Genomic DNA, 19548 nt, shown 5'->3' on the forward strand with positions numbered 1-19548 from the left:
ACACGAAAAGCTAAAAAAAAAATTAATATTGAAATACCATTAAATTTTTTTAATTTTTTTAATTTTTTTTTCATGCTTTGTTTGAGCAAAAATTTCATAGAAAAAAACAGGTCACGGAACCCCCTACCCATGAGGCAATTCTTCCTAAGGACGTGTTGCTTAGACATCAATGAAGTTGTGTAGTTTTACAATTGTCACAAAAATTGCATTGTGTAATGATAAATACAAAAAATAGAAAAATTATCTCACCTATAGGTGACTTGAACAGGAAATAATTTATTTAAAAATATGCACATTTTTAAAAAATGAAATATTGAATAAAATATTATAAAGCTATTTAGACATTTGAGCCTTCAAAAAGCCCAAGATTCTTCGAGTTTTAAACCACTGTGCAACCCTATCCCAAAAATGTTTGCCTTTTTTTTCCCAAAATCAGCAATTTTCTTATGTAAATATCTCATAAACCGTAGTAGCTACTGATGTGGTAAGACCCTTGTTTTGAAGATTAAGTTATTATCAAACGATTGCCATTTTAATTTTATGTACAGTGTTGGCAGACCCAATATTTTCATATTTTAAAACCTAAAATGGGATTATTTCAAAGTTTCCCCTCGTTTTTTTTCAATCTCATGGCATCAATCTGTTTAGCGTAAAATTTTACAATATGATCACTCATTTACCCAAAAAAATTTGCGCTGTTCCTAAGATATTAAACTTTTAATATAAAAAGTTCGAGAAATTTCACTGTTTCGCTTTATGAAAACATATTCGAAAAGATGTCTTTGCTTCAATCCTCTTGTATCCGTTTCTCGTCATTCGTGACATTCATTGAAGAACATTTTATATTTTAAAACTTAGCCACATATAAGTGATTCAAGTGTAAAATTTTACATTACGTTAAACACTTTGCGCATTGGCGACATAAAAAACTTAAAACTAAAAAAAAAGCGGGGCCTTTTTGAGATAATCGCATTTTTGGTTTTCAAATAAAAAATAAGGTCTGGCAACATTGTACACAATGTTTAACAATCACATTCGATTGAAAATTACTTAATCATCTAAACAAGGTTCTTACCTTATCTGTAACTTCTACAATTTCTGAGATCTTAAAAGTTGAATATCTCCGGAAAGGCGACATGGTTTTGGGTAAATGAGTGAATCTTATGTAACAATTAACGCTGAACATCAGATTCGAAAAATGTGAGGCCATTTCGAACTTATCGCATTTTAGGTCGAGCCGCAGCCCGTGGCGTAGAGGATAACCTTTAAATCTTTTGAGCCAACGATCGTGAGATCAAATCCCGGTCACGGCATACATAGCACACTTTCTGTGGGTTGGTGGTTTTAGCATTTGTAAGATGTTAGTAATCCTCAAAAAAAATGATCGCTTAGAGTTTCATAAATCGAATCTCTTCGAGGAAACATCGAGTTTAATTGAGATCCTGTAAGTGTTTGTGACCGTTTTTTAAAGTTTTCAAATACAACAATATTGGGCCTGACAACACTGTACACAAAATTTAACAATGGCATTCAGATTCATTTGAAGTAAATGAGATTGTCATCAAAATTTTCGAAAAGCTTATGTTATTGCTGTTCATCCACAATTTTCCAATATCCAATTTTATAATTGAACGATTCGTAGTTAACATAAGCAAATCTTTTTTGAATTTTTATCACTTTGGATGCTGGAAATTTTTATACTTTTTAACAAATTAAAAGAGAGTTCACAGACAACCCTTTCTTGATTTTGACTCAAATGTGTACACTTGAATTGCCAGTGTATCATTCAAATAAGACTTTTAAGCAATAACACACAATTTAAAAAAAAAATCGAAAACCTATTGATCTACCCATATAACATAAAATCGGCTGCCGAATCCGAAAATGACATTCAAAATAAATCTCAGTAGAAAAGTAGGGGAGATAAGGGCATAACGAGCACCCAGGGCATAGTAGGCACTCTCTTTTTTACAGAAGTACGTATTTTCTTGAATAAATGTTCTCGAGGAACAGTTTCGTACTTCCTATAGTATTAATTTTTCAGCAAAAGAAATCTCCTTATCATATTTAGGAGGAGAAGTAGGCGTGTGTCAAGAAAGACGTGCTATTTTTTTCATCTGCCGGAAAATTTTGAAATTTTAGGGGAAAATATCAATTATTTGTCGGAAAATCGCTTCCAATTTCCAGTTTCACTAGGATTTGCAGCTTCGGAAGATCTAAAAGGATGGCAAGTGGAATGATGATGGAGCAACTGCTAAAAACAGCTGCAGGCCATTTGGCAGGAGATTCATGGAAAATTGAAAACCAAGGAGTCTGAGTTACAAATTTTCGAGGATGCAAATCTAAGTATTCAGTTCTTCTCTTATTTATTTTTCAAGGCCATTTTTCCTAGTTTAATTTTCAGATCTTGAAAAGGATTCAAACATGTGTCTCTTATATTTTTTAATTTTATTTTTATAATGAAAGATTTGAACTTCAAATAAGTTGGGACTGCGTTGGACTCCCAATTTGTATGTATGATTTTTTAAATTACGCACTTTTATCACTTTTTGTAAAAATACAATCCACAAACAAGTGTACTATAGATTAAGGGTTTCAATCAACAACAAACTCGAAACATGCGCGACTTTTTGACTTTCTGTTTTCTGGCCTTCTGCCTTACTGAATCTCTAGCTAGTTTTGTTTTCTGACTTTTTAACTTTCTGACTTGTATTTTTTTTCCTGGATTTTTTTGCTCTTCCTAAAAATTGTTGAAGTAGTTCTCAAAAATTGTTAATCTTCAAAGTTCCGGTAGAGTTTGTCATTACAACGTGGAATAAAGTAGGATTTGTTGTGGATGGCCGAGGTGATTTCGTACCCAGGTTTCTGAAGAAACCAAAAAGGGTATAAAGAGTTAAAATAATATACATTTACATATTTGGAAAGAATATTCCAGGTTAATGTGACCAAATTTGTAACCTTAGTTTTCTTTTAAAAATATTTACTTATGAACATAATCAAATTAATTGAAAATTGAGTATGTTTCAAAATTCTTGCATTCCTCACTATTTTAGTAAGCTTAGCTAAAAGAAATATTTGATAAACATACTTAAAAACTGGTCCATTCTAAAGAATTGTTGAAGTAAATACTGGACTTTATGTTTTTTTTTTTTTCAAAAAACGTACCCTTTGCAAAAATTAATAGAAACGACAAGAAAAAAAAGAAAATAGATAAAGGAGAAAATATCATCTATGTGTCTTTCACGAATTATCTAATATATAAAGATGAGTTGGACTATATATGTTTGTTTGTTTGTATGCACCTTATACAAATCCACACCGCTGAACCGATCAGCCTGAAATTTGGTACAGAGATGTAGTTGAACCAGGGTAAGGTTTTAGTAATAGTTCTGAGCCCCTCCCACCTAAGAAAAAGGACCCTCCCATACAACGTTCTATTTAATTCCCACGAACCAAAAGTCATGGCACCCATTTTGGCAGCCGATTTTCGTTTCCTTTGGCGGGGTTTTTTTCTTCACCATCATTATGGGCCGAGCATTAGCAACGACCATTCAAAGTTCACGTATACTGGAAAGCAAATCAAAAAGCTTGCTGAGCATTGAAAATTTGAAAGGGGGAATTTTGGCGGGTATTTTTATTCCTTCTTCTGTTCTAAGCACGTGGTACTGGTAGGAGATATTTGAATGCAATAATGAGCCTACATTTTGGATTGAAAAATACAACTAGCCTGTTAGAAATATATTGAATAGAATTGTAGTGATTTTCCAAGTGCTCCCTACCGCCACTGGGGTGCTTTGAGAGTCTACATAAATATACAGTGACCTGAACAGTGACCAGTGAATTGACTTCTTCAGCTGAATGAACCGATTTTCATAAATTCCAGCTTATATGAACCAACTATTGTCAAATTTTTAGAATCTCTCATAGAGAAAGAAAAAATAATAAGATTCAAAGTTATAAGTTTAAGGCCTCGATTTCAACGCTTTAATAGCCGTCGGGGAATTTTAACGGGGGATTAGAAAATTGATCGTCTATTATCTGGAAAAACTTTTGGTTCCGTTGGAAACAAATTCATTACATGAAACTTTTATTAATTAAATCTGAGGTTTTCAGTTTTCTGCAGTTCTATTTCTTTGGCCAATTTATAACTTTTGAGTCAATTTGTTCAATTCTACCATCCAATTTATATAAAACTTATAGTTGTACCGTTTAGTACTGCGAATTTAAACAAATGAACTTTATAATTGATCACACTTCACAAGCATCAATGGGATGAATGTCCAAGATTAGGAACATTGAAATGTAACTCACATATAAAATTAAAATGGTTACTTCGGTTCAGAGGTGGGTTGTTTTCAAAAACTTCAAAAAACAAAATGTGGAAATTTCACATTTAAGACCAAGTACTCATAAAACAGTGTGAAATTAAAAATCGAAAAAAGTACACAAATAGTTTAAAATATGCAATGTGAGTCTTCAACATGGTTTAACCAGATTCGGATGTTTGTTTAGAAATTTCAAAGTAGATAAAGGTCTAATATACCATTGTACAGGGAGATCATCCGTCTTGAAAAGTGGAATGATATCCAAAAGATGGGAAGATATCAAAACAATTTGATCATTTGAAGATAACAAATAAAAGTCAAAATCATTTCAAGCTTCCTAAAAAATGGTGGATGAATAAAATGTATCGTGATGAATAAGCTTTCAAGGGAAATTATTTTATATGTCTTTTAATTTATAGCTCATACCTTTAATTTTTTCTATAATATGAAAACGATAAACACAGTGAATAATCTCAATAAAAAACTGAACTATGGCCAAAGATGCGCAAAATTGCTTATAATGATTTAGTTTAATATAAAAATTCTCAAAGTCTAACGACTCATTTTGATTTATGTTTTATGTGAACCCGAGCATAGCCGGGTAAAATCAGCTAGCTATGGGATAAAATTTGGTTTTAAATCCGGAAATATTAATATAGATTTAGTTGAATGAATAAATTTTGCTAGAGCAGGTAAAATTTGATAGACACGGGAATCTAAAACCAAAATTTAAAATGGGTTATAATTTTTTACGTAAAATTTGTACATCACGTGTAGCAATTCCCATATGAAATTTCACTTTCAGTATTTATTAATTAAAAATGAAAACTAAATCAGCGTATTTCAAATATTATGCAATTTTTGCTATTAAATATGACCGTGAGAAGAAAACTTCAGTTTTTCAAGGAAAGTTAGTAGCTTTAGGAATTAGGAGCGCAGGTTTTAATAAAGTGGATCATCATTTACCAAGGTAATTTCCTTGCCACATTACCCTTACCCCCTTAACATTCAGCGTGAGATTTGTGGAGGGATGGCGTACAGCCGGTATCCGCCAAACAAAACATCACATGTGCTGCCCTTTCTTTTCCTCTATCGACTACATGGACTTGGCCGGCGTCGTTATTGGTTCATATTAAAGATTGAGATCCTCAAAACTGCACAGTGAGATTGTTGCCAGCTCCTTTCATTTGGTTCATTGCGCAATGTTGATTATCTCGAACCAATCATGGAGTGCAACCAATATGCCATTGGCCAGTTGGGGCCGCAGGTGGACCGTAGTTGATAACAAGCTCAAGCTCAAAAGAAATCTCCTTATCATCTTTACAGAAAAAAAATCAATTAGGTTCTCAAGTGACAAAGATATTATAATTTTTGAGCACCTAAGAAATAAGCTTATATGATCGTTAAATCATCTTGATCTAATGTACGCACAACAACATGATGTCCAAATCGTTCCTCAATTTTAATCATCAGTGAATTTTTGATTTTTCATTAAAATCAGTTATTACTTTAACTTGCTGACCCTGGCCGAACAGAGCACCATTGAGAGAAGAATCGAGTTCTATTCCTGGTCGGGGCGTTTTTTTTTCATTTATCATTCATGATCGATTATTTTGATCTCTGCAAAACAAAACACCAGAAATGAAATGTACGAGTATGTGTGAATTGTTTGTATTCCACAAACAGACATTCTTTATTTTTTTTATTGCTTTGTTTGATGGATCTACGATTCACCGAATAGTGCAAAATACATCGGTCATAAATGGTGAATGAAAACAAAAATTCGCCTCGACGAGGAATCGAACTTGAGTCCTCTGATTATCTCGCCGACACCTTCCCAATATGTTAAATCGTCAGATGAAACAAGTCAAGCTGTTACTTTATAATTCAGTTGACTTCATCGAGTTAAATTCACTGATAGATTTTACGGCAGAAAATGCTCATCGTGCCCTGATTAATGATGCTTACACCCTCCGGAAAGTTCTCGTTATGCCCCTACAGTGACTGATATTTAGCTTTCAACCAAAAATTTCAAAATGCATTTTTAAACGTTTTTATCTAATTTTTCAAGTTTCATCAAGTTAGAAAGTAAACTTTTCTAGTGACTGACCACGAAACAATGATGTAACTCACATATTAAAGCAGTTTTCTATGGTAACACAATCGTCCTCATTAAGGTGGCCATTATGCCCTTATCTCCCCAATTGTTGATACTAGTTTATTCATGATAGAAAAAAAAAATGATAAAACAATCGATTTTTTACCGAACATTTTGTTCTATCGACAGTTTTGGACGCAGGTGGTGATATTTTAAAAATCTGATTTTCTGTGAGCCTTAAATATCAATTTCAAAGCTGCAAAGAAACAGTGTTTTCAAAAGTTATAGTTCAAAAATAAAACAGTAGAAATTAACTTTGAGCCGAGCACCTTTTTTAAGTCCTCTCTAAGGATCATTTTCTACTAGCAATACCCTAAAATAAAAATTAAACTAATTTGATTGACATATTTCCTACCATTTTTTTTTTCGACAAATAAAAACAAACACTTCCCGTGACATCGATTCCATATCTAGACAAAACCGAAACCGAGCGAGGTTGGACATGTTTCGCCCATCGCTTGCAGCATGGAAATAACTATTTATGTGATACTTATACAGTGCATATGAATATGTGAACGATTCTCTCTTTTTTCTCAATGATGTCCCATCAAATCCCCGGGATCAACGATCGGAACATGTCCGGTCCATTTCCTTCCGGGAGGGGAAACCAGTATGAAGAAAAAAAAAACGCAAAAACAGAATATTATTAAACAATTCCCTCCCCGGGATCCGAAGGATCCGACGATGTTGTTGTTTTCATGCTGCTCGTTGTCACCATTGGAGCTGATGGGGTTGGCTGATTTTGCTCTTTTAGCTGCTGCTGTCCCGAGCCAAATGGAGTAACAGGAACAGGAACACCGTACGTGGGATTCAGAAAACCGGAAACGAGTGGCGTCAAACGGCCACGTGGCAATCAGACCCGCATTTCGCTCATGGCCGCATGTGGTAGCTGCTGGGGGCATCCTTTCAGATTCTGCAGCTGGGTGCCCTGGTCTTGTTGTTGTTGCTGCTGCTGCTGTAGTTGGGAATGTGAATGGGAGTGGGAATGTTGATGCGAGTGCTGATGCATGGCACTCGGGGGTGGCGGATGTTGGGTCGATGCCGTCGATGACTGTCGATGGCCCCCGGAATGGTCCGGCGAGTTGCGGCCCAGGGTGGCCGTTGTGGCCGCGTTCGAGCGCATGTGGATGCCGATCGCGGTCCCATTTGGCGGAAGTTTCATCTGTTGGGGATCTGCAATGGCAAACCGGAGAGAAAATCGATCGGGTTAAAAATGAGGTCGAAGTTTATTGAGTGGAAAATTTTCAGTCAATATTAGAGACGTACTGAATAATCGATCGGCCGAATGCCGCCCAAAAACAGTTAAGCCGAATACTCGGCTCACCGAATAGTTTAGCTAAGTATACGGCCGAATATTTATTCTCAAAAATTTATGCAATAAAAGATTTGTCAATTTTTTAAAAATGATTTTGGATAAATTACAATATATCTATAAGTAATATTGAAAAAGCTACACAATAATTAAAAACTTATAGTTTCAGTAAAACATCTAAGTTGTTAACCTGGTATCTTTCACTGTAGATCGTACAGCAGAAGTATCGCTTCATTCTTTGATTATCTTTTATTCCAGATTTTCTTGATATATTCAGGCATGCCCATGAATCAAAAAAAGAATTTGAGATAAGCCCAGGCTACTATGACCACATGAAACTTTATATAATGAAACAGATTTGTTGAGTACGATGTTTTGAATTGTAGCTATAGAGCATTTCGAAAAAGTACCCTTTTTATAATATCAAAAAACATCATTTTCCTGATGGCTGATGGCCAGTGATTTCCCACTGTGCATTGTGCAGATGTGTCTAAGGTCCATTGGCTGCATAGGGTAACGGACTTATTTTGGACCGGGTACATATTTTGGACCACCTTTCAACTTTTTTCCAATATTTCCCTCATAAATCTTTTTAATCATTAAAATTTTGAACACATCAAGTTAAAGCTACTTCTTATGATTCTAATCATATCTAACATTCTATCCAATTAAGAAAGTAAAGGAGAGAAAATTGAAAATAAAGTTTTGACTTTTCACAGTTGGACCGGATCGAGCCCATTTCAGGAAAACGTGCCATTATTGGAGTCAATTTTCAAGAAGTTTTCTGTATAGCTGTAATGAGTTTAACAACTACAAACATGTTCACAGCTATGAAAAAACACTTGAAAACTAGTTTGCAAGCTCGAAGAACCAAAAAATCATGTTTTGATAGCATTTTGACCCATGTCGAAAATAGGTCCTACCTAATTCTTAGGGACTTATTTTGGACCACTCAACATAAACTGGGTATTCTACTTGCTATTAAATGCTTATAAACGTAATAAGATAATATAGGACGATATGGAAAGAATTTTGTACACTTTGAAATATTATTATTAAATAAATTGGAATTTTGGAATTATTTTATTCAATCAACTCGCTAAAGCTGCCCAAACCCGCCTTTAGACGGGGTTCACTTCAATCGGCATAAAACCAAGCCAATCATTGTTTAAACTTACTTTTTAATCTAACAATCCACATTAATGGCAACTGTTTGATAGCAGTTGTCAAAAGCTACCGCTTAAAGAAGATTAGAAACATGAAAAAAGTGGACATTCACTAATTTTTTATTGAGTCATTTTTTATGCTTCATGAAAAATTATAGACAGTTTGGTCCAAAAGTTACAACCATCTAGAGTTGCTTTTTTAGAAAAAAAACCTTGTTAGATAGAAGAGACGAAATATAAACCCCGTCTAAGGGAAAGGTTGGGAAAGAACGAGAACAAATCGGCAAATATATAACGAGTAGTAATTTATGTAAAATTGAAATATCTCAAATAACAGAAGAACAATTTTAAAAAATATCAAAAAAAAATTTCAAATATAGTTATGAGATAGTCTTAATATGTTTCAAAACTTAGGAATAAATTGCTAAAATGTTCAAAAATTAAAAGCGAATGAGTACTAAGAATCTTATAATTCAGCCCCTGTGGTTATGCAATTTTTGAAGAAGAAAAAGTGTTAAAAAACCTACTTCGACGATCATTTTTATCATAAAACAAAAGTAGTTTCAATGATAAAACTAAACTTTCGTGAATTTATCAGCTAAAAAATCTGGCTTTTAGATGTTTAAAAAGATCGAATTTTTCTCGAATATTTTTATTTATTTTTTAATCTATGTATTCCACAGAACTGATCCAAACCAAATCCACTAAGGTTTTGGAAGTTAAAATGCATGAATTGATGTCACTGAGTTGATGATACTTTCTTAAATTATCATTGGGTTGCCTGAAGGAGATTGCGTTCTAAAAATTGATCCTAAACATAAGCCAACTGACCAGTATTTAGCTCTACAGAACAAATTTCATCGAGATGGCAGCGTGCTGTCGAAATTTTCAAAACATATGTAAAACACTATATAACAAAGGAGTTTTTCTGTTTTTACTCTAATTAGTTTTCGATGTTTTAAAGCATAAGAAGTTAAGGAAAAATGGTTGTAGTAAGAAATATTCAATAAACTAGTGTGCCTAAATAGAGGCTGGGTAAAGTTGAAGAAAGTTAGTTCAGGAATGAATTAACGTGAACAAACCAAACTTGACTACAAGAATAACAGCAGAAAAGATGACGGATTATTCGCCTGATTGCGCATCGGTCGCTGTCGTAAATTTAGCAAAATTGAAAAAAAAACAGATTTATTCTAGGGGTGGTCCAAAATAGGTCCAAAAGGTGGTCCAAAATAAAAACCTGGTGGTCCAAAATACCGACCAGTGTAATTACCGAAAAAAACGAGTTTTTAGGCTTAAATCTTGTTATATTACAACAAACCACGATATGTTTCGAATGAAAAAGCCTTGATCTGCGTAATGAACGGATAAAGCGGTAAAAATTGTAAATGTACTTTTTTATTTCAGAAAATAGCATAGCCACTTCCCAAAGCGGTCCAAAATAGGTCCGTTACCCTATGTGTAAAAGAAACGAAGAGACTTGAAAAATAATATTTTTTCAATTCGGGTGGATCAAAAAGCCTCATAAAAGTGTTTAAACCAGCTGACTGAATGCAAACCCATTTGACATTTTTCTGGGAACAAGTAGACAGGTGTGAATAAAAAAAATTGTAAGAGAGAGGTGGGCTAAGTGGGCATACTAAAGAGACTCATTTTCTCCCATGTACCAATAGATGGGGGCCTGCAAACTATACGCACATGAGAGGATTTTATAAACGTTAGAGTAAGGTTGCCAGATTGCCCGGTTTTATCCGTGTTTGCCCGGATATTGAAAACAAAATTTGAAAAAGTCCGGTCTGGCCCGGCAACCCAAATAGAATTGAAGAAAGCCTTGGACTTTGCTCGGATTTATTCAACTTACCTGGATATTGGCCGGATTTTTGGTCGACATTTTTGAAATTAAATGTCCGGCCCGAAGACGTGCTATAAAAATTCTAGCAACCTTACGTTAGAGTCATTTTGCTGTTAAAACATTTTCCATTTTTTGAAAAAAAAAAAGGATTTTGTAGCAAAAATTGCCGGTTTGCGAAATCGGGCGGGTTAAATGAGCATTAGGGTGCATCAAATGACCATATTTTTGAAAAAGCTCAAATCGATCCTAGGCCTAGTGCGAGTTCTCATGCCAAATTTGAGCCATTTTTGCATTTTCAAAGCATCAGAAACGGAATACGAATTAAAATTAGGAATAAAGCCAGAATTTGAACAGAAGAAGAATACATCAAATATAACAACAGTTATGATAAGAAATTAACTCGAAATCCTACAAAAAATCAGATCAGGTCAGAATAATTGATAATAATGTTAATTATTAACCATATGAATTTACATTTCATCTCTTCAATTTTTATCGTAGGGTTGGTTACAAAATTCCTCTGCAATGTCATTTGAAATACTATGTAACCACAATTAGAAATATTAATTATCGATGAAAAAAATAAATCCATTTTGTACTTCAGAGAATTTATTCACAATAAGAAGATAATTAATTTAAAAATGAAAATAATTAATTTTATTTTAAGAGTGTCAGTTATCAAAGTCATAGATGAACCCCTTATTAATATTCAAATTCTACCAGTAATCATTATTAAAGGCATGAATTCATTTCTGATTGTGTTTGCAGTTATAACTTTATGTATTTAAAATACAGCAATAATTCATCATAAAAAAATTTCTGAAGTCTGAAAAACGATTTGTTTTCTGCTTTGAGAAATATCTTAAATTCAATGTAATTATTACTTCTTTAAACATTCGTTAAAAGTCTTTTATTTTACAGAATTGGGAACAGTAAAAACAGGAAACTTTAATAACTTTTTTTTTCACATAAATCTAAATTACTTGCGTTCTTGGGAAAAGAAATGTGGAATGAACCGTTAATTTGAATTTTAATTGTAATGTTTAAAAGTTTTGTCAAAAAAGTGCAGAATTTTCTTAAATAGTTTTAAACTTTTTAGAAAATAATTCAGGTCACCAACATAAATCAATATTAGCTCTTAAATTCTTTTCATCTAACAAAATGTTAATTCTGTGGCTATGTGAATTTATAAAAACCCTTTTTAAGTTGAACATTTAGATAAAAAATAGAGGCTGATATTGGATTCTTGAAAAATTATTTCCTATCAGCTTAAAATTTGTATTTGATTCAAACGATTTTTTTTATATAAGTGAATAATCATCAATGTAATGGAAGAACCTGATTAGATATACTTCTTAAAAAAAAAAATACACGACCATAATGCACACTGTTTCTCTTCTTCACTTCAAATTTCATTTAACTTAATAAGAGTTTTGTATTTAAAAAAAAACTTTAGAAATCCAAACATTTATTTGAGTATGTCTTAACTATTGCTATGAATTTAAAACTGAATATTTCATTATTTTTCTAAAGTATATTGCTGAGTTGTGATTCGAAAAAAAAAAACAATATTAACTCTTGTTTCGATTCTTCAATTTAATTCAATTAATGAATATTTACTCTTGTTTCGATTCTAATTTTAAGATTTTAAAATTGTTGGAGCTGAATCGAAAGAAATAGTTACAAATTTTAAACGAATGATTTAGTAAAAAAGTGAAAAATTTTAGTCTTGCTTCTCAATATTTTCAAACTTATTGTATAATTTAAAATAAAAAAGAATAAAGGGTTCATTTCTTATAGCTAGTACTATTTCGTCAAATAATGACCGATTCCAACCATTTGTTGTGCTTAAGATAGCAAAATCTTTAGATTTTTTAAATATTTGGCTTTGGATAATAGTTCAGTGAGTAATTCAGGCGAAACTGTGGAGTTGGTCTGGGAGAGTTGGATTTCTTGATCTCGTTTTTATGTTTTTATCATATCTTTTGGGGAAAAATATCCGTTTTAAACCTCATTTTTTACTGCAAAATTCTCAGAAGCTCGCATAACCACAAGGGCTAAGGATCATGACTTTCAGCATTTCACATTTGAATTATTTTTTTCCTTAAATTAGGAAACATTTGAGACTTACTCATAGCTAGATTTGCATATATTTGTACGTCCTAAGTCGAGGTTTATGTTTAATTTCTTCCAAGATACTCAAGAAACACCCCCCTCCCCCGCCCCCAAGATTCCTAAGATACCAGTTTTTCCTCAAAAATCAATTCACAACAGTTGTATTTTTTAGACCTACCTACTTACTAAGAACAGTTAAAACATCAATACAGAGTTATCGATTCTTTTTCTTCGAAATTATACCAAAATATTACCAAATCCCTCACTGTTTTCCATTCAAAATTAGAAGAGGAAACGATATTTCAAATTGATGGCTTTTCAATTTGGGCATATCCTATAGTGGGTGACGCTTGGCTTGCTTCAAAAAAAAAAATCAGTTACTTGTGAAACAATTTTATTAAAACTTATGAGTAAATTTGTACATATATTAGTCCATTCTTCCAAGAATGGTTGAAGTGTGTAGAATCTAGAACCGAAAAAGCACTCAAAGTCATGTTTCTTAGCTTCTGTGGTTTTGCAGTTAAAAAAAAACAATGTCAAACAGTTTTTCTTTACGAAAAAGTATTTCGTTCAACAAAAGTTCTTCAAAATCGTGAAACTACGCTTATGTGAATTTTCAACGAAAAAATGGGGGTTCGAATGGATAAATTTCTCTAAAAGATATTATGAACACAGGAAAAGGAAATGAAGTAATCCAACTCTTCCATACAGGTTCGCCTGAACTACTTTCCAAACTTACATTTGAATATTTTCCACAATCGAATATTTGCCAAATTTTAAGGTTTTGCAATCTAACGCATCGGAAATGGTTAAAATTGGTCATCATTTAACAAAATGGCGTGCATTTTTACAAATTTTGGGCTGTCTAATGAGCATATTTATGTTTTAAATATGTTTCAGTTCCACTTGCAATTTTTTCATATAATTCAATTGAAAATGGTAGAAACTGATGCCAAGCATAAGTCAAAGCTGAAATTTTGGCGAAATTTTAGATATCACTAGGTTTTTTTTTTATAAAACATATTGAGAGATGCCACATGGTCATATTGCATGGTATATATTATATTTTCTTATATTTTTACTGTTAAATTGTAACTAGAGCGTAGATTTAATGTTCCAATAAAGAAAAGGTTAAAAAAATAAGGCTTTTTTTATAGAGGCATTCAACGTGCCTGATATGGGCATTCGAAACAAATGGGCAAAGTATCAATTATAACTTTGCCAAAAGCTTCAATTTAACGAATTTAAGATTTTCAGATGAATTAGAAAGAAAAACCATTAACATTTTTGTTTACAGATTCTATACGTTATTAAAGTTCAATATATTTTAACAAAACTGTTAAAAATCTGGTTTAAATTTTTAAATATTTTTAACTTTGAATAACAATAAAAAAATTCATACCATGAGTCTAAAGTGGATAATAGCAAAATAACTGAATTTTGTGCATCAATCGGTCCTCATTTCTTTCATATACAAATAACCGTTCGTTTTCAAACATATTCAGTTTCAAAATAACGCTAAAAAATCGACCAGACAATGTTGCTTAGGCTGGTTGAATTTCTTCATTTTTCTTCAGATCATAACCAAACCTTCAGGGATGATTTGCTATGCAATTTCTAATAATAATAGCCAAATTTGAGCTTATTTAAAAAGTTTTCAATAAAGTGCGATGTATTTTTGGTGAAAAAATGTTTAATTTTCTCAATTCTTTCTGTCAATGTTTTCTAGCGATTCACTGTGTGAGTAAAATAATGTCTTTCGAATTTTGATTGTTGGGTTCAAACTTAACTTGCCAGTGTGCCCCGTTCTGAAAAGTCTGGCCCGGATTGCGTAGAAAAAAGCTCGGGTTTTGTCCGGATTTGCATAATCAGACAAAAAAACTCATATTAAATTTTTGAAACATTTAATTTGTGGCGTCCAAAATCTCAATTTTTTTTAAACAAGTTTCATCAAAATAATCAAGAACAGTTTTTTGGAATAAAAAAATGTTTTGAAATCTGCTTATCTGTTTCTATGAAATAAATATTTTTATTGTTTTTCTTCTTGACCTTTGTTCAGTAACTCCTGAGTGTTGACCAAACTGCCCCCGGGTATTGCCCGGATTTTTGGTTGAAATTTTCTTAAGCAAATGCCCAGGTTTTGTCAGGTCTTTGAATATTTTGAATTGCCCGAATTTGCCAGGCACAGAGACGTGCGAGAAAATTTTTTGCAACCTTAGTTGAAACACATCAAGATGAAACCCTTGAGGAATAAGGGCAAAAAAAAAATTATTTTGAGGAAACAGGCTTTTAAATTGTGGTATTTGGCCATTTTTCAAACATTTTTCGAGAATTTGGCGTAAAAAAACTCAAGACACAAATGTTTTTTATTTGCAAAATAATGTGAATAAATCCGGTCGAAATCAGGGTTTTTTTTTCAATAAAATCCAGGCAACCAAGCTGAGCCGGACTGTTCCCAAACTTTGTATTCAATATCCGGGTAAACCCGGATGAAACCCGGCAATCTGGCAACCTTAATTATACACCCCTTTTGCTCTGAGGGACTCAGATGATATTGTATTATAAAGGCAAAGACAGGCATTAATTTTGGAAAAATTCAATCAAATTTTTAATGGAAAGATGATGCGATTTTTAACCTTTGATAGATGTTTGTTTTTCATAAAAGCGTGGTTGAAAAAAGGTGCGATTTGGAAAAAGATATGATGAATGTAGAAATGATAGAGGCTCCAGAGAGTGAAGCTTTGTTGAACTAGATGTCATCATTATTTAATATTCCTGTAATCTAAGTCTCATGTTCATTTTAATATCCATGATTGGAGAGATTGTGAAGCAGTACGTGTTCAGGAGGTCACGTGATTTGAAGAAGTGTGACGTTCTACAAAACTAAATTGGGAAACGAAAAAAAAACTCTATCTTCTTGGTTATATCAACCATGGACATTGACTTACGACATCATGGGGTCAGACCATTATACAACTGTTATAAATGATCCCCAACCTCCTCAAAAGTAAAGTGAATGATTTGTAGCCCAGATTGTGTCCATCAGACGAAATGAACGAACCCTAACAAGCTCGAATGAATTTCCATATTTCAATCACACAAAAGCTAGGACACGCAAGGTCAAAACAACCAAAATGTCCCAAAACCAGTCCGAAGACAATTCTTCTGCCTAATCTTCGAGCCTTTGAGTTCTTGGCTCTCCGGAAGTGAAAGCTCTCTGCAGAATAAACACACAAATCCTGGCCCTGCGCTGGACCGGAATGTACCAAAACTGATGAATTGAAGCAAATTAAGCTAATTTGACAACCTTGGGGTAGCATTCTCCTTTGACAGGATGTTCACTCCATCATCCAGGAACGGATGGGGGCCAACAAACGACTTCCCTCTGGTTCCTGCTTCCCGCTTCTATGAGGAACCAAGAAGCAAAAACAACCCCATTATACGCCCTTGTTTACGGCATACAGATTTTTCTGCAGATTCCTCCTATTTGCCGACCTGCTGCGAAATAGAGAGAGACGGGCGAAAGGTTTCAACCAAATCAGCAATAAAATAAATAAATTGCTTCATCCCATCTGATGGGCGTCACTTGGTTGGTGTATTCGGGTTGCTTCCTTCCGTTTCCGCCGCTAGGACCCCCGCAAGGATTTTCTATCGCATCCATCGACAGACTGTGTACCCTCACAGAAATATTCATCAATGTCTGGATCCCTGACTGGGTCCCGAGGCCGAAGAGGGCGTTAAGGTAAAAAAGATGCTGTTGCCTTCCGTTTTTACGATTATTCGGCATTCTGATGGGGTCGAATTGGTCTCGTTATTTCTGAACTTTCCTGTGGCTGCAGACATTTTTGAGGTTTTATACTGAGGTTAGTCTGTCTCCGATGGTATTAGGCATCGTAGTAATGGACACTTTCAGAATAGGCAATCGATAGTGATTTATGCTGATTCCAAAGTTTGAACATCTAAGAATGAAGCGAGAATGTCTCATTTCTTGGATCAATAAAAACTATTAGCTCTCCCATCATAAAAAATGGATAAACCACAGTGGTCTCAAAGTTTTATGAAATTTTAGGATATTTTGTTCAGAAAGGCCACTGAAAAGCCATATTATACCCGTAAATGATCTTCTTTTAATGTGTCATCTTTAAAAGCTTGGAGTTTTACAAACATTTGCTCACACCATTATGATGTATAATGGCGTAGTTGGGTCGAATCCCATGAGTTGCCGACAGGTAAGATATGTTTCATCGTATTAAATACCTATACAGTGAGCCAAGAACGAATTAAGATGGAAAGGGGGGAGGGATGGGGTTTTTTTTCCTCGAGGAAACAAAAGTTTAACATTTTTTAAATCATACTGCTTTAGGTTCAAGAAATCTGTGAAAGAAAATTAGAACTAGAAAGTTGGAGTTAAAACGAAAAATAAACTAGGTAAGGGGCCCCCCGTGAAACAGTTTCACTCTAAGATAAGTTCTGCAATGTATACTCTAGGGGCCCTCCTTAGAGTATACATTGCTGAATTTTCCCGCATTTATGCGGGCTGAGCAAATCAGAATTAAGTTTTCCCAAAACCTGGCAAAATATAGCCATTTGGAATTTTTCAACACAAAATCCGGACAAAGCAGAATCCAGTGAGTATTGTAAAAACTCGACAAGAAAGTGAGAAAAAACACCTCAATTTCAGCAGCGTTCAAATCATCATCAAGCTAACCTAAAAAACGAGCCCATCTTGAATTCATACGGACTTTATTTCAAAAATTTTCTGAAAACCTGGGACCTGACCTTAGTTTGCATTACTTGTCCACTTTACTTTGAAAACCTGGACACGCCCGAGCAAATATGGGTAATCTGAAATGTTTTCCCTACAAAACATATACTTCTATTAGCAATTCATTAGAGAACACATTAAAATAAAACCGTTATGGCTTTTAAAATGGTGGCTGGAATAACTTTTTCTCAGATTTTACAAAATTTGAATGTAACAGTTATTATCACCTTTTATAAGAATATTTGCAGTGCAGAACAGGTGGAATAGAGAAAAATATTTCCCATTTTCATTTGATTCATTTGAGATAGCCCGATTTTTTTTCATAATACCCGGCGTATTCCTGGATAAAAAAAGTAAACATGAATCTACCCGTAAATTGCATGTTTAAAAAGTTCCTCAAAAATAATGTAAAAGCTTCAATTAAAAGAGATGTATCTATATCTGTTCTTAATGCCTGAAATTAGTAGGAGAGCGTTGGGTACCGTGGGTCATGGGGAAACGTGGGCCACTATGAACATCTCGGATGTATATTGAGGAAAAAATTTCAATCCAATTGTCATCACCGCCGCTCTGCGTAAAAACGTAAGAACAGATATAGATACATCTCTTTTAATTGAAGCTTTTACATTATTTTTGAAGAACTTTATAAACATGTAATTTACGGATAGATTCATGTTTACTTTTTTTTATCCAGGTATACGCCGGGTATTATGGAAAAAAAACGGGCTATCTCAAATGAATTTTTCAATCATTAAAGAAATTTGCAAAAATTTAAATACTCTGCCCTTTTACTGAAAATAAAAAAAATCGAAATTGAAAAACCACTGTTGTTGCTGAAATAAGACCAATAAGACCATACTGACTTTCTCTATAAGTTTTCCATACCAGTTCAGTCTTAGATTTGAAATTCGAATAGATATATGTATGTTTATTTTCCAAATATTTTCCAAATGTCTTCCAACGTATATAATCGAAGTTCTATGCTTTTAACTCTTAAAGTTTTTTCCTTAGTATTTTTATTATCGTGGTAACGGGAAATTACTAGATCCCAAAAGGTATTTAAAAATAACTTTTAACAAACATGTCAGAAAATTGGCTTGCCTTCGGCAGAATTAAGTACTATATCATATCCTATCAGGACCTGGCGCAATTTTTCTCGGGGGCCTCTATGATTAGATTTTTCTTCAAACCCTTTCCCAGAGAATACAAAACCTTTTAAACGAGTTAAAGAACTAAAGATAAGTTCAGTCAACTGTCTTCAAATCGCCATGTTGTCTTTGTAGAAGAAAGTTTTTGGTATCTTCAAATGAAAATAGTTAATTAATCACGTCCAAACATTGTGGAAGAGTTTAGAAAGTTCTCAAAAACGAAAGCTCCGATTTGAGCTACAAAATGCAAAATTTATTTATCATTTTTTTAAAATAGCGTTATCACCAACTAAAGTTCACTGATATAGAAAAATGATCAGATAGATAAAAGTTGCCAGGTTTCCCGTTTTTATACGGGTTTGCCTGGATATTTAACACAAATTTTGGGAACATACCGGTCCGGCCCGGTTTTCCGGATTTCACTGAAAAATGCCCGGATGTTGCCAGGATCTATTCACTATTTTTGGCAAATCAAACAGAAAAAAACAAATTGTGTTGAAATTTTTTTCATTTTTGCCTCCAAAAACGTTTATTCATAAGCAAGTTTTACAAAAACAATCATGAAAGGTTTTTTGGAAACCTGGCAAACATTTCAAAATCTGTCTATAAATGTTAATGAAAATATTTTTTTTCTTGACTTTTGTTGAGTAATATCAGAGCATTGAAAATTTTTTCTTGAATATTGCCCGAATTTTGGTCGTCAATTTCGA

At 33.4% G+C, this 19548-nt stretch overlaps 1 protein-coding gene across 1 annotated transcript in view; it reads right to left on the reverse strand.

Moving 5' to 3' along the window:
- Positions 1-6773: 6773 nt before the first annotated feature.
- Positions 6774-19548, reverse strand: part of LOC129757908 (neuroligin-4, Y-linked) — a 395502-nt gene continuing 382727 nt past the window's right edge. Inside the window, exon 8 of the mRNA XM_055755292.1 lies at positions 6774-7656. Coding sequence (XP_055611267.1) covers positions 7337-7656 — 320 coding nt within the window. The 3' untranslated portion in view covers positions 6774-7336. The remainder of the gene's footprint in view (positions 7657-19548) is intronic.

Source organism: Uranotaenia lowii, chromosome 3, assembly GCF_029784155.1.
Source record: "Uranotaenia lowii strain MFRU-FL chromosome 3, ASM2978415v1, whole genome shotgun sequence".
Lineage (NCBI taxonomy): Eukaryota > Metazoa > Arthropoda > Insecta > Diptera > Culicidae > Uranotaenia > Uranotaenia lowii.